Source organism: Rhagoletis pomonella, unplaced genomic scaffold (genome assembly GCF_013731165.1).
Source record: "Rhagoletis pomonella isolate Grant_MI unplaced genomic scaffold, Rhpom_1.0 Rhpom_scaffold_00010, whole genome shotgun sequence".
Classification (NCBI taxonomy): domain Eukaryota; kingdom Metazoa; phylum Arthropoda; class Insecta; order Diptera; family Tephritidae; genus Rhagoletis; species Rhagoletis pomonella.
In genome coordinates this window covers 25,468,776-25,486,512 of record NW_023458564.1, presented here as the reverse complement: position 1 = coordinate 25,486,512, position 17,737 = coordinate 25,468,776, and the positions used below count along the sequence as shown (strand labels likewise).

The window sequence follows — 17,737 nt, the reverse complement described above, 5'->3', positions numbered from 1 at the left end:
GTAATAACTTTTATGAAACAACGTTTTCATTAAATTTGTAAATTCGAGATAACAGTTATTTTTGGTCCCTGAATAATAAAATAATAATATTTTGCCCCTACACTTTTGCTAAGTGTTTGGCCGATTTCCTCCTCCAATTTGTGGCGTGCATCTTGATTTTGTTACACAAATGGAGGGACTTAAAGTTTTATGCTGCCTCCGAACGACAAATAAATTTTATGTTAAGCTTTTTTAATGGCAGAAATGTACTCGGCCATTGCCTGCCGAGGGGTCCCCCCTCTATCTATTTCTATATTTTTCTGCGTTGTTGCTTGGACCAAGGCTCGAACCCAAGTCCTTCGGAGTGGTAGAACACATCTCTAACCAATCCACTACAGCGGCCACAATTTGTTTTTATGTGGAGGAAAACTGTAGTATCTTCGACAAAGATATCTAAACAATCAATGTCACACAAATAAACTTGTTATCGACGCGATTTTTTAACCGGTTGAAACTTGCACTTCATTAGACTAAAATCGTATGGGCTATAAAGCTGCATATCCAAAAATCTTCTAAAGATTCAGATGAAAAAGTTTGAAATATTGATGAAAATTTTTTGAATTTCCCTAAATTTTGATTTACATGGTTTTGGTTGGACAATATTTTTATAGAAAAATAACAAAAAAGCCACCTGTCGGTAAAATTTTTTGTGAAGTTATTCCTTTTCATGTAATTAATACACGTTCTGAATATGAACCAAATCGGATTATAAGTACGGGGTTTTAAAACATCACGACTCCTCCGATCTATCGGATCAATTCATCTTTCATATTGCATGGTGATCGGGTTATGAGCCAACAATAAGGTTTCAAGTCTCTAGGTCATCGGGATTTGCCCCAAAGAATCATACAAACATACATACAGAGCAAGTTAAATAAAAGCTTGTAAAAAACAACACGTGGTCACTTGTTTCAGTCACTGTATGTAAGCAATCTCATTGCTCCCAAAATCCTCAATGACTGTTTAATATACCAACTTCATACTTCCTTAATATTTATGTATTAAAATTTTTTATACATATTCATATAGTCTTTCTCTCTATTTATTTCAGTCAATTTCCCTTTGATGGCCGACAAGTACGAGTTCTGCTCTATCGCGAATGTGACAAGACTGGCCGCAAACTACTATTTGACTCCAATGCGCTGCAAAAAGTACCGCTGAAGGAAACACATGGGAATGTTGGCAAAACCGGAGGCGATCGTTTTACTCGTCTCACTGAATACACATCGAACAATCGCAACCGGAATGGAAACAAGAGTAGCGGTAAATCTCAAGCTTATAAATCACATTCCAGTAATAGTTTCATCGAAGTTTGTGAAGAGTATGGGTATAAGGTGAGATAAGTAAGATACATTTTTCCCTTATATAATACGTACCATGGTACAATCGTTACAATACAAATATTGTCTTCCTAGAGAGCGCATATTCCTAACTGCCTTATTTACAAAATATTAGTGTTGCATACACAAAAAAGCTTTTATTTAGAGAAAAAAGGATTTTCCTCAAGTCATATGATCGACTTTGAAATAAACAGCCAATCTTTTTACAAAAAAATTTGATTAAATAGCAAAACCCTACAATCAAAATTTATTCGAGTATAGTTAAGAATATGTGCAAAAGTTTCGATACTGCCCTCAATTTACATGGAAGTGTAGTATTTTGTCACCAGCAACGCTGATTGAAAAAATTAGAAAATTTACAAGAGAATTTTTAAATATTCGTATCTGATCCATGAACGCATTTCCTCACAATTTGTAATGCTATCTTTAATGGCGCTTAAAAAATGATATAAATACATACATATGTACATATATTTTACGATTAATTTTTGTATGTGTCGTAAGTGCCGCAAACTTGTTGCATATTATGTTTTTATTGTATTTGTTGTTTGTTATTTTTTTATTAACAAAAAAATCGGAATTCAAATCAATTAAAAACACAAAATATACATTCTGAGATACTGGAAAACCCGACAACCCTAACGGCTTTGTCCCTGTGGACCGACCCTATGGAGGCTGCACGCTTCTTAGGGCTGCCGTTAGTGGAACTTGACGACAATGACTGAGATATTAACCGATCTGGGCGGGGATGTTGTAGCCGCTACAATAACAACAACAACAAAATATACATACATACATATAAATGAACTAAAATATTCAAATTGCTCGAAATTACATATTTATTTACATAGTCCAAACAAAAAGAAAAGAAAACAACATTGTAGTGCGTCAAAATGAAAATGAGGGAGCACGGATTTCAATATAAAGTAAAATTCTCTGGGAAGACAATACCTGTGAATAATTGATTCATGGCACTTACTTATGTACATATGTATGTATGTACATGTTTTTATGTTTATACGCAGGTATACTCAAATTCATTTGCTCTTTTACAGCATATCCAACCAAACTCTGCAGAATTCACGAGCATCGGTGAAATGGTATTCGGAGCCTCAGCCATGTCTTTTCGCGGCACCGCATTCAAAGTGCATTGGTTGCAACAGCCGCCGCGTATATTATGCTCACAGGTTTTTCTTACGCCAGTACATTCGGGCAATGGACATTCTCCATACTCTACCATTTCCACAAATAGTCTAGCCACCCCACGTACCTCCATCTCCAGCGAACATGGTTCGATCGATAGCTTCTCTTTGAATTCTTTCTCGATGGTCGGCTATCCGATGGGTACTGGGCGGCAGTTGAGTCTAACTCCTAGCGATCGCAGTAGCTTTATGACCACACCACTCGATGTTCCCGATCAACAGTCGTTATCGACCGAGGGTAGTCGAGCTGACAGTGCGCCACGCTTTTCATCTACATATAGCAATGCCAACGATTCGGGCTATGACGGCATGAGTCGCAGTCAAGTGTCCAGTGACCAATGGTCGGCGTCATATCAATACTCTACGCGGAGTAGTTTCGGCTCTGTGATGTCCGAGCAAATGGATGCGATGCAGAAGTTCAGCATTGAATCTGCCTATTTTGCACATGCGACCTCTTTCGACGATAGCACAAGTGATGGTAGCATACAACGGCGTATCTCCCGCAATCTGCGCACTTCGTTCGAGAATGAACATGCAATCAACGATCTGATTGGGTTCATAAGTGATAATTACTCTGCTCCAGGTACGAGCAATTGTGGTGGCAGCGAGGGTGGGAACATGGGCATACCGAACTACAGACGTGCTAGCTATAGCGCGAATGAATCGCGTAGCAATCCAGAAATCGGGCGACGGCGGGACACGGCTTCGAATTGCGGGAGTAAATCATTTCACCGGCGCGCTAAGCTGGGTTTGGCAGTGTGCATCACAATGAGCGAATCTTTCGAAGAGGAGATGGAGTTATTTTGCAGTGAGCATATAGCGTTGTTGGAATCTATGCTGGGACGTTTGCGGGCTTGCACGGAACGAGCGTACATAAATCATAAAGAATTCTATCAGGTTAGTTTCCATTTGCCTTCAAGAACTATTGGTCAAAAAATTAGTATTTTTGTACTAATTATACACTAGTTTTAATTTATAATATTCAGTAATGTGAAAAATAACAGGAGCACGATATTTTGACCAGTTTGGGCTATGTTTCTTGCGTTTTAGAGCAACCACAAACTTTTTATTAGAAATTTTTAGAAAAAATATAAGTATGCAGTTTTATAGCCGATTAAATTCTAGCTTAAGGAAGTGCATGTTTCAAGTGCCTAAGAATTCTCTTTGATGTTTCAACCGTTTTTGCGAATGGTGCTGTTATTTTCCTCCATACAAACAAAAAATGTCGAACATACTTTTTAGAATTTAATGGGCTATAAAACTGGATATTTAGATTTTTTCTAAAAGTTCTTAATAAAAAGCTTGTTGTTGCAAAATGTTGTTGTATTTTTCTTATTTTGCTACAAAGTTTTAAATTTGGACTTACATATGTGGTTTTTGTTAGATAAGTAGCGCCCATGGGCGCTGTTGTCGTGGTACTTGCGAAAATTTTATTTACATATATATGTATATGTACAACATCACAACTAAAAAAACAAAAAAAATGCAACGAAGCGGCCTTGAAAGTTTTTTTAGAATAAAACCAAAAATTGACTTATATAAAAATTATAAGAAATATACAAAAGAAATTTACAATGTAAAAGTTAAAGATTGTTTTTTAGTTATAGTGGCTAAGCAAAGTAGAGAAGACTTAAATTGCAAAAAAGGCCAATTCTTTTATTATGAGACAATTGAGAGACATGCAATTATTACACTACACAAATGAATCCGTTGATGGTTGTTGTTGTTGTTGTAGCGGCTACTAAGCCCCGCTCGGTTCTGTTCATCCGTCAACGTTGTCGTTAATTTCAGCTAGGGGGAGGCCCAGGAAGTGTGCGACTTCCACAGGGTATGTCCATAGGGACAGGGGCGTCAGCTGAGTGGGGTTCTCAGGGCATGTGAAGAGGTGCCGGGAGTCATGTGGCGACTATCCACATGCCGGGCATTGGTTGGGCACATCCTCATTGATTCTACTCAGGTAAGAGTTTAGCCTGCTGCAATAGCCAGAGCGAAGTTGGGCTATTGTAGTGCGGGTCTCCCGAGGCAGACAAAGTTCTGTCCCGTCCACGTCCGGTGGTTGTGTGCCTAGAACGGCATACACAGGGCGGGAGTCTACATAACTCGAGACTGATTCCCTGTGAATGCCGTTCAGGGCCTGTCGGTAGGTTGACGGGTCCAGAGGTTGTTTAATAAACCTCTGGACTTCGTCCGTCAGTTCGTAAAGATGCCTCCTGACGTGCCTTGGTGAGGGCTCTTCCGCGAGCAGCTGTCTGCTGGGATGGCCACGTCTGTGGCTCCCCGCAAGGAACTGCTTGCAAAGCATTATGTTATGCTCCTTGGCTGGGAGCATCTGGTCCTCGTCATGTAGGTGGTGTTGGGGCGTCATCAGGAGGCATCCGGTCGCTGTTCGTAATGTTTTGGCAGGTCTGTAGCTTCATCCACTGCGCCCTGCTAGTCCCCGGCGACCACACGGGCGCTGCATAGTTTAGAACGGCCGGCCAATTGCCTTGTATGTTGCCAACAACGTTTCTTTATCTTTGCCCCAAGTGCTGCCGGCCAGCGACTTGAGGACATTGTTGCGGCTCTGTACTTTGTTGACAATTGCGGTTGTATGCGCCGAGAAGGAGAGCAGACTGTCGAAGGTAACTCCGAGGATTTTCGGGCTATTCACCGTCGGTATTGTTACGCCATCGACGTGAATACCCAGTTGCAGTCTGACCCCCTTCCTCCAGGTGGTGAATAGGGTTGCCGAGGATTTCGCAGGGGATAGGGCAAGGCTCCTTGCAGGGAAGAAGCGAGAAAGTTCGGCGAGATTACCGTTTACTTTCGAGCACAAGTCATCAATTCCATTCCCAGACGCCATGATCGAACAATCGTTAGCTTAGGAGACAATATTCACACCCTCTGGTGGTTGAGGAAGCTTTGAAATGTAATAATTAAACAGTAGTGGGGACAGGATACCACCCTGTGGTACCCCCTGTTTAATTTTACGTGGCTTGCTAGTTTTGTCTCTGAAAATTACTGAAGAGTTTCGACCATTCTGGTAATTCGCCGACCACCGTTTGAGTCCCTGTGGGAGTGGGGAAGCCTCTATATCTTCTAGTAGCGTTGAATGACTGACAGTGTCGAACGCCTTGGAGTTCTTCTCTCACAGGGGCGGTTTCGGTTAAGGCCACGAGTTATCTGAGTGTTTATGGCGTTAAATGCTGTTGTTGTGCTATGCACTTTACGGAACACATGCTGATGCTGCGCTGGGGTCAGGTGGTTCGTAAAATACGGGAGCAGCAGGGCCTCGAGTGCCTCGCTACCGGGGAAAGGAGGGTTATCGGGCTATACGACTCTCCTTTGTTGGTTGGTTTCCCCGGTTTGAGCAGTGGGACCACCCTCCCCATTTTCCAGATGTCTGGAATGACGAGAGTGGCCATAGACAGGTTGAGGACCTCCGTTATGTATGCTACTCCCGCAGGACCCAAATTTTTCAGCATCAACATGCATATTCCGTCGGGTCCAATGGCTTTGGAGTCTTTCGCCTTCCCGATGGCTACCCTTACCTCACCGCTGGTGAAAACAAGAGGCGCACTGGGTTTTGGCATTTTGTGCAGCCTTTTGGTCACTCAACGTTTGGCTTTATCAACCGGAGGATGCAGAATAGCTCGCGCTTAGCTAAAATAGCTCGCGCATCGCTCCGGGTCCGACGAAGCGTGGTCACCAAAGTCTATTTCGACTCTGCCGTCACGCTTCGTCGGGTTGGACAACGACCTCACGGTTGACCAAAGCCTGCTCACACCAGAGGCGAAGTTGCAGGTCTTCAAATGCCCTTCCCATTTCTTCCGCTTATGTACGTTAAAAATTTTCCGAATCTCCGAATTGAGATCCCTGATACGGGGATTTCCGGGATCGGCCTGACGAAGATTGTCGCGCTCATCGGCTAGAACAGCCGCTTCAGCAGGAAAGTTCGGACGTGGATCCTTAATACATCCTGCAGGGATGAAGCGAGCTGCAGCAGCGGTGACAACCCTGCGAACTTACGTTCACCTACATGAACGTCGGTTGGTATGGGCAGTGCAGTGAAGGCGCCCTCAGTAACATCCGCGAAGCCTTTCCAGTCAGCTTTGGAAAAGTTGACATAGGTCCGGTGATCCACGATAGCAAAGTCGGCAGGTTTATCAATCGAGATGACTATGGGCAGATGGTCTGATGCTAGGGTCAGCATAGGTCGCCATGACACGCTGTTTATCAGACCAGCGCAGACAATTGTTAGATCTGGCGAGCTGCAGCAGCTGCCCATAATCCTGGTGGGTGCGTCGTCGTTCATTGTGCAGAATGTCGAATCGTCTATCTACTCAGCCAGATGTATTCCCCTACGACCATTTGACAGGCTTGAGTGCCAAAGATCGTGGTGCGGGTTGAAGTCACCAACTACCACACGGTTTTCACCTCTGAGTAGCGCACCTATTTCAGGGTGATATCCTGCCGGGCAGTTAGTGACAGGGGGTATGTATACGTCAAATATTTCGAGCTCAACATCGCCTGACCGGATAGCAATACCCTGACATTCTAGGATGGTATATACATAGAAGAGGTATGACTAAGTAGACGTGTTAATATCGTGCTGCCGGTTTCGTCATTTTTTCGATTGAATAATTACTAAGAATTCGTTTGCCAGCCGTAACCGTTTATATAAACGTCGCTGATTTCTTAAGCCTTAATAAACATTGAGTTCGTGTGCTGTAATTTAATTTTACTTTAAAGAAATAAAATAATTGTGCATAATGTCTGTTGCGGAGAAAAAGATAACAAGAAGTAGAAAGTTGTCCCCGCCGAAGGGCAATACCCCTCCCCATGGAAAGGGCCGTGGTGCTGGGAGACCGTTAGCAGCAAACTGGCTGCTGCAGTTGGAGGCGAAAATGGATAAGCAGAAAGAGAGTTTGGTTGAACAGCTGAGCGGGAGCATAAAGAGCAGTGAAGAGAAACTAATGCAGAAATTCAATGAGATTTCAGCGGAGCTGCTTACCATAAAGAAAACCATGAAATTCTTGGATGTGGGGCTGACTGCTGTTGAGTCGTCGTGTGAAGTGATTAATGCTCTGAAAGCAGAGATGCTTGCGTTGAAAAAAGAGACAACTCGGTATGAAAACGAAACTGTAGCCACTGATCTGATCATCAACGGCATACCAAATGCTGTTAACGAAAATTGTATCGAGATCTTCTCTGAAATTTGCAAAGTAGTGCACACAGAGATGCCTACAGTGAGGGAGATTTTCCGGGTACCTGTAAATAAACAAACAAGCAGCAACAAAAGTGCTCCTATAATTGTCAAACTTCTTTCCTCTCATGCGCGCAGTCAACTGTTTAAATCAGTAGCTGGTTATTGCAAAGCAAAGAAAAGAGCTCTCACACTAAATGACATTAATATGGATGGCAATACAAACATTTACATTCACGAAAGCCTCTCCAAAGCAAATCGTGCGATAATGCACTATGCAACTCAACTCAGGCGCGAAAAACATCTGTCAGCTGCTTTCTCAATACGAGGCGAGGTTCTGGTTAGAAAAAGAGACGGTGATATGGTCATAAGAGTATTTGACAAAAAGCGTATTGACGAAATTGTTGGCACAACCTGAAATACATAATCAAGTAAATGCACTCTTCGTATTACTTATACTGTATATGCTATTGTTTAGATGTAATGTTAGGTTTAAGTTTGTCTCATTTTTCTTCTTTCTTTTTCTCCTTCTTCTTCTTACTCTCGCCTTAACTATTTTCAGTAGTCTTGCCATGATTACTTGTAGCTTGATCTCTTCTTACATTGTAGACATGAAAATGTTTCCTTTTCAGTTCAGTGCAGAAAAGTCTAATTTAACATGACTGTTATGCAAATGTCCGGCGCTGATGGAAGTCATAAACTAATGTTAAATATTCTGTGTAAGCAATCGGCTGGTCTGAACATAGTTCATTTTAACGCACGCAGCCTGTGTTCTGATAAAATGGACTATGTTAGACACATTTTTGAACAGTCTCTAATAGACATCATCTGCGTGTCCGAAACTTGGTTCAGTGGAAATGCATCAGATTTTCACTGCTGTATTAACAACTACAATGTGCTTCGAAATGATCGGATAAACAAAAGGGGAGGTGGTGTGGCAATCTACTGTAAAACTTCTCTTAGCATCAAACTTCTTGCTAAGTCAGTTGACTCTGACATAGAATACTTAATTACAGAGGTTACTGATGGTATATCCAAAGTTTTGATTTCCTGTGTGTACAATCCACATAAATGTTACCCGCTAGACTGTTTCTTTTCTGAGTTGTCTTTGTTTCTTATTGATTATGAGTGTTATGTGATTTGTGGAGATTTCTAGTAGCATTAAACTACGTGATCATATAACAGCAGCTGGACTGGCTATTGTCAATGACGCAATGCCTACTAGATATGCCAGTAACTCTAATCCCAGTCTTTTAGATTATTTTATTACGTCCAAGTTTTCTTATGTACTAAAATTTGACCAACTGTGTTTTATATCGGACCATGATTTAATTTTTTGTATTGTTGATGTTGCATTTAATCGTCTAGAAGCTAGTACTGCTTTCTTGTACCGTGATTTTAGTTCCTTAGACACTAATGCGTTGTTTTCTGAATGTAAATATATATGTTGGAATGATTGCTGGTATTACGAGACGGTTCACAAGAAACTAGAATATCTCAACAATAATTTACCTGCTCTATTTGATCGATATGTCCCTATACGCACTGTTAATACTACTAATAAATCTTACCCTTGGTACAGCGGAAAAGTAAGTTTCGCTATAAAGAAACGCAATAAAATGCATGCCAAATGGAGAAGGTCGGATACTGAAGCTTTGTGGAACTTGTACAAATCTGCTCGTAATGAAGCAACAAATATTATTAGGCAGGCAAAAAGGCGTTACTACAATCGTAAACTAAATCCTTCTCTTCCACTCAGTGAGCTATGGCGAAATTTGAAAAGCCTACGAATCCATGGAAAAATGAATGAAAAATGTCAAGTAGACCCCGATACTTTAAATGACTATTTTATTAGTTCAAGCAGTCTCTGCAACTCTTGTAAAGTTCAGGGTATTGCTGCCAGTGCTTCTGTCATTAAGGACGCTTTTGAATTCCGAGGAGTTAATGAGGACGACGTTATAAAGTCTCTAATGGCTACCAAGTCGAATGCAGTGGGTAATGATGGAACATCGCTGAAATTTGTCAAAATCGTGCTTCCTTTTATTACAAATCCTCTTACTCACATAATAAACCATTGTATTACAAGTGGTTGTTTTCCAGCTGCTTGGAAAAAAGCAATTATCTTGCTTGTACCAAAGAAAGCCCTTGCTTCTGATCCCTCGGACTATAGGTCCAACTGCCCTCAAAACTTCTGAAAAGACCAGAAACTTAGGTTTTATTATAAATAATAAGCTAACCTGCTGTGACCATGTAAACAAGGTTTTTAGCAATGTATTTGTTATATTACGAAGATTGAGAATCTCTGCGTCGTATACACCGCAGGAAACGCGGCGTAAACTTGCCCTGCAGTTAATTGTACCCCACTTCACATACTTTGAGCTAGTTTACACCAAACTTGATTCAATTTCAGCCAGAAAGATTAATGTAGCTTTTAACAACGTTGCGAGGTATGTGTACGGCATTGGTCGTTTTGCTCATAAATCGCCATGGAGAGATAAAATTCTAGGATGCAACATTTTGAACTTTTTGGCTGCAAGGAACTGTATGTTCATATTGCAATTGTTAGAGTTGAAGCTTCCTCAATATTTATACGACAAGCTTGAACCAACCAAATCACTTAGACTAATAGCCTGGTTGTCCCTAAATTCAATTCTCTAACCTCCAGCCGACTGTTTTTCGTTGGCGCTGCAAGATTGTGGAACTCGATTCCTAACTGTGTAAAAACTGGACTGAATAGGAGTAACTTCAAACGGGAAATACTTCAATATTTCAGTAGTATTGATTTGTCTTCTGCATTTTGACTATAAGTAATCTGGTGGGAACCTATCTTCGAAACCTTCTTATTTACTTAACCTTCTTACTTATATCTACAATCTACTTCTTCCTATCTAAACTATCTTTTGCTTTGCTAGTATTTATTAACACTTTAAGCGCGAATATTTATAATTTTCTATGGTAATTATTATTATTTTTTCTATTATTTTATTGTAATTTGTTATAGTAAGATTTTAAATATTAGTTGATGTGCATATAAAAGACTGCAGTGTCTTAGTTGTACAAATATTTGTAACAAATAAATTGAATTGAATTGAATTGAATCCCTGCGGTCGATGTCTGCTTCAATAAGACGATACTGCACGGTGTGTTGCGTGATGAACGCTAAACCTCCACTATTGTCTCGCTCGCGATCTCGACGGCGCACGTTGTATCCGGTGCAATTCAACAGGGTTGAATTTCCGTGCAACTTCGTCTCTTGGACCGCAGCTATTAATATTCCATGCCTTCCCATAAAGACAGTTATCTCCTCGATCTTGCTCTGCAGTCCGTTACAGTTACATGGTAGCACCTTTGTGTGCCTTGGGAGACCGATTGTGATGTGTGGTGTTAAAGAGTTGTGTTGCCTGCCGGCTCCCTGCTGTACGTGCTGCAAAAGGGGGTGCTGCCTTATGGTGGTGGATGGTGGCGTCGCGGGGGAGGGATGCGACTGGGCAGCACAGCAGGGGCCCACATAGTCACTCGTCCAATCTCGCGTGTTGCGAAGTCCTGAGCACGCCCTAAAGTGGCACCAACCGAGGCAGGAGTTGCACTTGACTGATGTCACGTTACGGTATATTCTGGACTGACAGAGCAGATTGTCGGAGGGACTAGGAGTTGCCGGCGGCGGTGTGTGGGTGCTATTGTGTTTGTTTGTGTGTCTATTGTTGTGTTGTGTTGGGGTGTGAGTGTGTTGATTGTGTGCTGCCCGGGCGGGTGGTGGTTTGCCGTGGAGGCGGTCCGGTTCGCACAGCATGGGGCCACGAACGACGTGGTCCATTGCCGGTGCATACGTAGGCCCGATCAGTTACGGAGGGGACTCCACCCGTCACAGGCATTGCACCTGACCGAGGTGGAGTTTGTATGCAGTCGTCTCTGGCATACGCAGCGGTGTAAATTTCTGGTCCTGGGTTAGACTCTATACCAGCCCTGAGCAGAAGTGTACGGAGCAGATGTAGCCCTAGAATCGAGCAACGTTTGATGGATTTCGCCGACCTAAACGGGGTTAAATCGCCGAAACAACAGCCCTTGGTCGGGTAAAACCCGAGTCATTCCGGTACGTAGAACCGGCTGTCGTGGGAATGTCCGTTGATGGTTCTTTCGGTATGCTTAACTCAAACGTTTTTTTATTGTTTCATGATAAAACTTGTTTTTTTTTCTGGAAATGGGCCCAATAGGTAGACATGTTTATTTGTAAAAATCGTATTTATTTTTCGATTTGAATCTTATTTTTGTTAGTATTCATAGAAATATGTTTGAATAAATCAGAACATTTGACAAAATGAACTTTTATTTTTAAAGGTGATGTTCCAAGCATGGCTAGAGACGCAACAATGGTTCAGCGACCTCTTCACTGCTCCGCGCATCAAGTGTCCAATCTGGCTCAGTATTACTACCAGCGGCAACAAGTACTCAAAAAGTGTTGCAGAGAAATTCATGAAAGAGCTTTGCTGGTTGCTTTCATTGGCCGATACTAAAGACACCAATTTGTGAGTTCGCCGTTGAGTGCGAAGAAAGTTTATTAAATAATTAAATATAATTCTTATTAATAAATTACAGCTTTGTCAGTACAATGCTGACGGCCATTCTGACCCATCATCTGGGGTGGGTCTCTACCGTTGCCGCATTTAATTCATCAACTTCTCTTGCTGAGTCATCTACTGCAGCGATCGAGCAGCGAGCCAAACTCCTACAGGTATCGCAGAAGCATCCATACAATGCGCTGTGGGCTCAAATGGGAGACCTCTATGGCGCGATTGGGCTGCCACCGCGACTGGCACGCACGGTTATTTATGGCACAGAAAAATTAGCTGTAGAAAGGCTACTTAACATACTGACATACTTCATACGGTGCGGTGAAGTGCGGCGGTCGGCGAAGCGGGAAGACTTCAGCAAGGACACAATAAATTCATTAGTTCAACAGCGAAAAAATGAAGTGTTGAAAAAGTCTAGCAGCGCCACATATCAACGTGGTGTTGGCTTAGGTAGTCAGAAAAAGACCGCTATTGCCACCGGCCTGGCTATCGATAGTAGCAGTGGTGGCGGGTTGAAACGCACCCAGACTTGTAAAATAAATTTGAACACCATAGCAGACAGTGGAGAGCTATCGGATGTTCTTGTAGATGAAGAGGATAAAAATAGCGATGAAGAAGAAATAGATAGCGCTAAAATTGTTCGTACATTAAAAAAGAATGAAATTCCAAATGTACTAGCATTCAGAGATTCTCGTTTCGTGCAACAAGAGTTGCGTATCGGTAACTACCTCATGGACACAGGCATTGAAAAGAAATCATTGCTGCAATTCGCGAAATCTCATAACATTCATAGCAAATCTTCAGAAGAGAAAGAGGGACGAATTCGATTACTGATAACCACACCAGACAATGAAGAGATGCCAATAGAAGACGAAAGCTCACTGGGTGGTACAAGTACAAGTGACGAAGGTGCCGTGGAAGCGATAGAAATCGATTCTAACTTTGACGGTAATGTTACATATGCAAAAGCGGGTGTAGTGGATACAGGAAAGCGACACTTCTTTTGGCAGGTGGTAAAAGAAGGTATTGGTATAAGCCAACTGCAACGCGGAGAGAAGATGAGTGATGTAGCTGACGTGGGTGAGTACGATCAACTTTGTCAGCAATTAGAATTTGAGGGACCCATGGCGAATCTATCACTGTCGGATCTAATTACACAGAACAGCATGGGAAAGAGTGATCGTATGACATGGGGCATTGAACCACGACGTGAAAACGTTTGTCTTGAGGAACATATACATTTTGACAATTGCCAGAAGAAACGTGATCATGGCATCGCAAATGCTAGCGAAGGAGTAGTATTTATGTTAGGTGAAAATGAGCCACTCGTTAATCTTAAAAAGAGCAGTGAAGATCTTACTACTGCTGCGGATAAGGAGGCGGTCCAATCAGCTGAAGTTGGTGGTCATGATGACAACAATACTCAACAGTTGTGCTCTCTGCATCAACGTACTTACGGATCAATATCGAAGCGGCATTCCGGTGTAAAATTTAACTTTGAACAGTTCCCGCAGATCGCGACTAACTACATGAAAAGCAAAAACCTTGTGTTATCAAACTATGATCTGCTAATGGACAAGAGTGCGAAATTAGAATCTCAGGGCGGTGCTCTAACCTTAGACAGTCTAACTTCGGAGTCTTCTGCGTCTGCATCCGCTTCTACGGCAACAATCAGCAGTACAACAGTTAACTCTACAGAGTGCATGGTATGTAACAGTATTCTTAACTCATATCAGACGCCTTCCAATGCCACTGAATTGGAGTTCGAAACAGATGAGATACGCTCCCCGCATTGCGCTCAAGGTGTCAATAAGATAATAAAAGGGACAGCTGCGACCGTGGCATCAGCTAGTTCACGTACCCTTCAGTCTATCAGTTCAGCTGCTTCGATTGACACATTGAAATCTTCATCTGCAATTAATTTTACTGAAGTGGATGCTTCCGATCAGATAGCTGCAGATTCACCTTCTCCCCCGTCTCGACAGAAAGCATATAATACAAATATACGCAAAGTGTCCTCGCATCGTGGTTCTATCTCGTCAGTTGCAGCAAAGTGCGCTGCTGTCAATAGCGCTATACATTTGATGAAACTGCCAGTGCCGGCAATTAGGGAAATACCACAAGAGGATGAACCAAGTGCTGTCGATGGTATGAAATTGCGTGCCGGTTTCGTACCATCGCTTTTTCTTAGCGTCAGCGATCACTACGTATCTGATATGGTATTACAGGTAAATAATCTTTTTTTTTTTAACGAATACCCATAATACGAGTGCGCTTCGTTCGCGCTACGGAAGTAAATCTTCTCCCAATTGATTTTTTGTTCGCTTCACACTACTGAAATTTGTTTACTACTTTCTGTTAATTTCCTTTCCATTTTCCATAACACCTTTATGGGACCATATATAGCTATGGACAGTTAAATAGCGTATTTATCTGCTAAACCTGTATCCCGGAAATTTGTCGTTAATCTCAACCTCAACCTTAATCTTAAACTTACCATTGACTGCTGCGTAGCTTGTTAATAATTCACTCAAGAAAAAGGGTGAGAAGAAGAAGCAAGAGAGGCTCACTTCTTTTGTAACCCAAGTACACAAGTGCCGCATTTTATCGTGCCCATTTTTTTAATTCACTACCGCCGCTTAAGAAATCTTACGTCAATAATATTCTAACATTTACTTTTTTCTATGCGTTAGGGTACTTGTGCACCACCGGACAAATGGCAATTATCGCTGCGCGAGGATCTGGTCTTGTCCGCACGTGCTGCATCTCTAATCTCATTACCCGCTGAGAATGTGGCAATTGTGGCGAACATGGAAAAGTGGGATGTGCGTCTAATCTCATCACAAATGCAACATTTTCCATACGCAGGCGAACAAAGTACGCCGGTGGGAATGTCTCAATTGGTGTCCACTATGCTCGAAACTGTGCATGCTATGAACAGCGCTGGTATTTCGGCCTATGAGGTTTGTATGCCTTCTCATGAAACGCGCCAACAATGTTTATTTGCTCTTGTTATTTCTTTAGTGTTTATCCTTTCTTGAATCGAAAATGCAAGAAATATACCTGCAATCGGAATCGTTGGCGGCTTTTCTGCTCGAAACAGAGTTTTGCCAGTTGAGCACTGTAACAACTGCATTAAATCTTAGTGAAAATGATGTACCGTTGCTGTTATCAATCGCCTCCATACATACACCTCAAATAGCTAAAAAATGTGGAATTAGCTTTAGATGACAGACTCTTATTTAACTATATTTATTCGTTTGGTTCGGTACATTAGTAAAGTACATCGCTTTATCACAATTAAATACTCAAGCGAATCTTCATATATTTCACATATTCATCTTTCTTAAAAATATTTTATAAAAAACAGGTTAGATCACTGCTTTGATCTTGTGATATGTTTAACAGCTATAGATTAGCAAAATATGTAATACTTACTGTAAGGCGATTATTTACAAAAACTATACATTCACATTTCCGGTAGCTTATAAATAATAACAAAGTTTATTACCAAAAGCAATATATGTATATCGCACCTTTATAATTAGTCGAAATTATTGCAAAACAAAGCAATCGTGTATTATGGTATCCATTTCTGCTTAAGAAAATTATAAATTCTAAGTAAACTAACTCAAGTCGGATAATTGTAAAAAATATTCTAATTAACATAGCATGTATGTATTTAGATAAAACAAAATAGATCGGAAGAAAATGGTTTCTAAAAAATAATAACTCAACTTATCTTTCGTCCGTAAATAAAGGGCAGGTACTCTGCTTTTATTTTAAACTCATCATAAAATATCGAAAAAGTTAAAATTTGAGTTAGTTTTTTTAAGTATAAAAGGTGGGACACTTGTATGTTTACATAACCATGTGTATGTATGTAAATAACTAAAGAAATTATTTATATGTAATAACTATGTAAATAAGTATTTAGTTTGCTCCTGTCGATATTAGTAAAAGTATTTCATAAATCTTTAGATTCGTATAAAAAATAAATTATTATTGCAATAGGCATAAAATACGCCTGTATCAAATTCAATAGTTTCTAGATTAGAACGTGGGTGTAAAATAGATTGATATAATTATAAGAAAAATGTGAAATTGTTCATAGTGTAAGTTAAGATTTATATTATTCATTATCTCTTCAAGCATTAAGAGTGCGAACATGAATTTAGTGCGAAGACACATGTACATATACATTCATATGTATGTATGTCGCTGTAAAATGTATATATGTACATACATATATTTATGCAAATGGTATACAAAAAATAATAAGTACATATTTTTGATAAAAGAGAAATGATTTTTATTTTAAATATCGAGAATGAATCTAATTTAACTGCTTATAGGCAAATCCTAGCGGTGCGGACGTTACGTTCGGACGTTTCTTTTTGTCGGCAGAAAATTATAACTTAATCAAGTAAAGAAGTATAAGTTCGAGCGAAGCCTTACTTTTTATTCCCGGCGCACAGTGGTCTGAAATCCAAATCTAGGTGGACAAAACGATTTACTCAAAGACGCGTTGACACAATTTGACACTACTGTGTTTCTATATGTTTTTGAGGACGCTGAGTACGAATCTGGAGTCAGATTTGAAAAATTCAAAATGGCGGATCAAATGTGGCGAAAAGAAAATGAAGAAATCAGTAAACTGTATTAAAACAGGGTATTTTGGGGTTTTTGAGATCGCTGATTACGAGCCTCGAATCTAAGTTTCGGATTTTGAAATGGAAATTGATTTAGACAGTCTTTTAAAAGAAAGTAAGTTTGGAGATGGTAGTTAAAGTAGAAAACATTTTTATTGTGAATCTAATTTTATTTTTATAATCTTTCACATATTCAAAAGCAGAAAACAAAACATGGTTCGAATAGTCGAATTGGTAAGAAATTGTATCAGTTGTGAAAATTGGGCAGAATGCTTGAAAGTGTTAATAAATTTCGTTGTTGTTGTTGTTGTTGTTGTTGTTGTAGCAGCATACAAATTCCCCAAAGACTTTTTGGGGAGTGTTGCTGGAGTGACAGTCCTTGTCCAGATATAAATCTGGGTCGTTCCGGTTACGTAGACACGACTGTCGTGGGAACGAATAAATTTCGTCGTTGTCTTCTGTGTAAGCTTCACAAGTAAAAGTTGTACATCTTTGGGCAGTTGCCTTCAATTAACCACAAATGTACTTAATTTTTTATATTTAGCCATTATATTTTTTTACGAAAAACCCTTCAACCTTACAAGTTTACATATGGGTACGGTGACCATTCGTCCCGATTTTGGCGGGACAGTACCGATTTTAAGAAAATTGTCCCGCTGAATATTTTTTAAAAGTCGGGACGTATAAGTGTCTCGATTTTTCTTATTTGTACCGATTAAGCCCCGATTTTCAGTGTTTCAGTACCGAGTCT

The 17,737-nt window shown here is 40.6% G+C and overlaps 1 protein-coding gene across 4 annotated transcripts in view; it reads left to right on the top strand.

Annotated features, from left to right (window-relative positions):
* The window catches only part of LOC118746187, an 85,855-nt gene extending 69,156 nt beyond the window's left edge, over positions 1 to 16,699 (top strand). For 3 of the 4 annotated variants that reach the window (XM_036479992.1, XM_036479991.1, XM_036479993.1), the window contains 6 exons: positions 1,091 to 1,373; positions 2,435 to 3,478; positions 12,102 to 12,289; positions 12,360 to 14,562; positions 15,028 to 15,297; positions 15,359 to 16,699. In XM_036479992.1, the coding sequence (XP_036335885.1) occupies positions 1,091 to 1,373; positions 2,435 to 3,478; positions 12,102 to 12,289; positions 12,360 to 14,562; positions 15,028 to 15,297; positions 15,359 to 15,565 (4,195 nt within the window). In that variant the 3' untranslated portion in view covers positions 15,566 to 16,699. Of the gene's footprint in view, positions 1 to 1,090; positions 1,383 to 2,434; positions 3,479 to 12,101; positions 12,290 to 12,359; positions 14,563 to 15,027; positions 15,298 to 15,358 lie in introns of those variants that run through there. The other variant, XM_036479994.1, reaches the window with a different exon arrangement.
* The last annotated feature ends 1,038 nt before the right edge of the window (positions 16,700 to 17,737 follow it).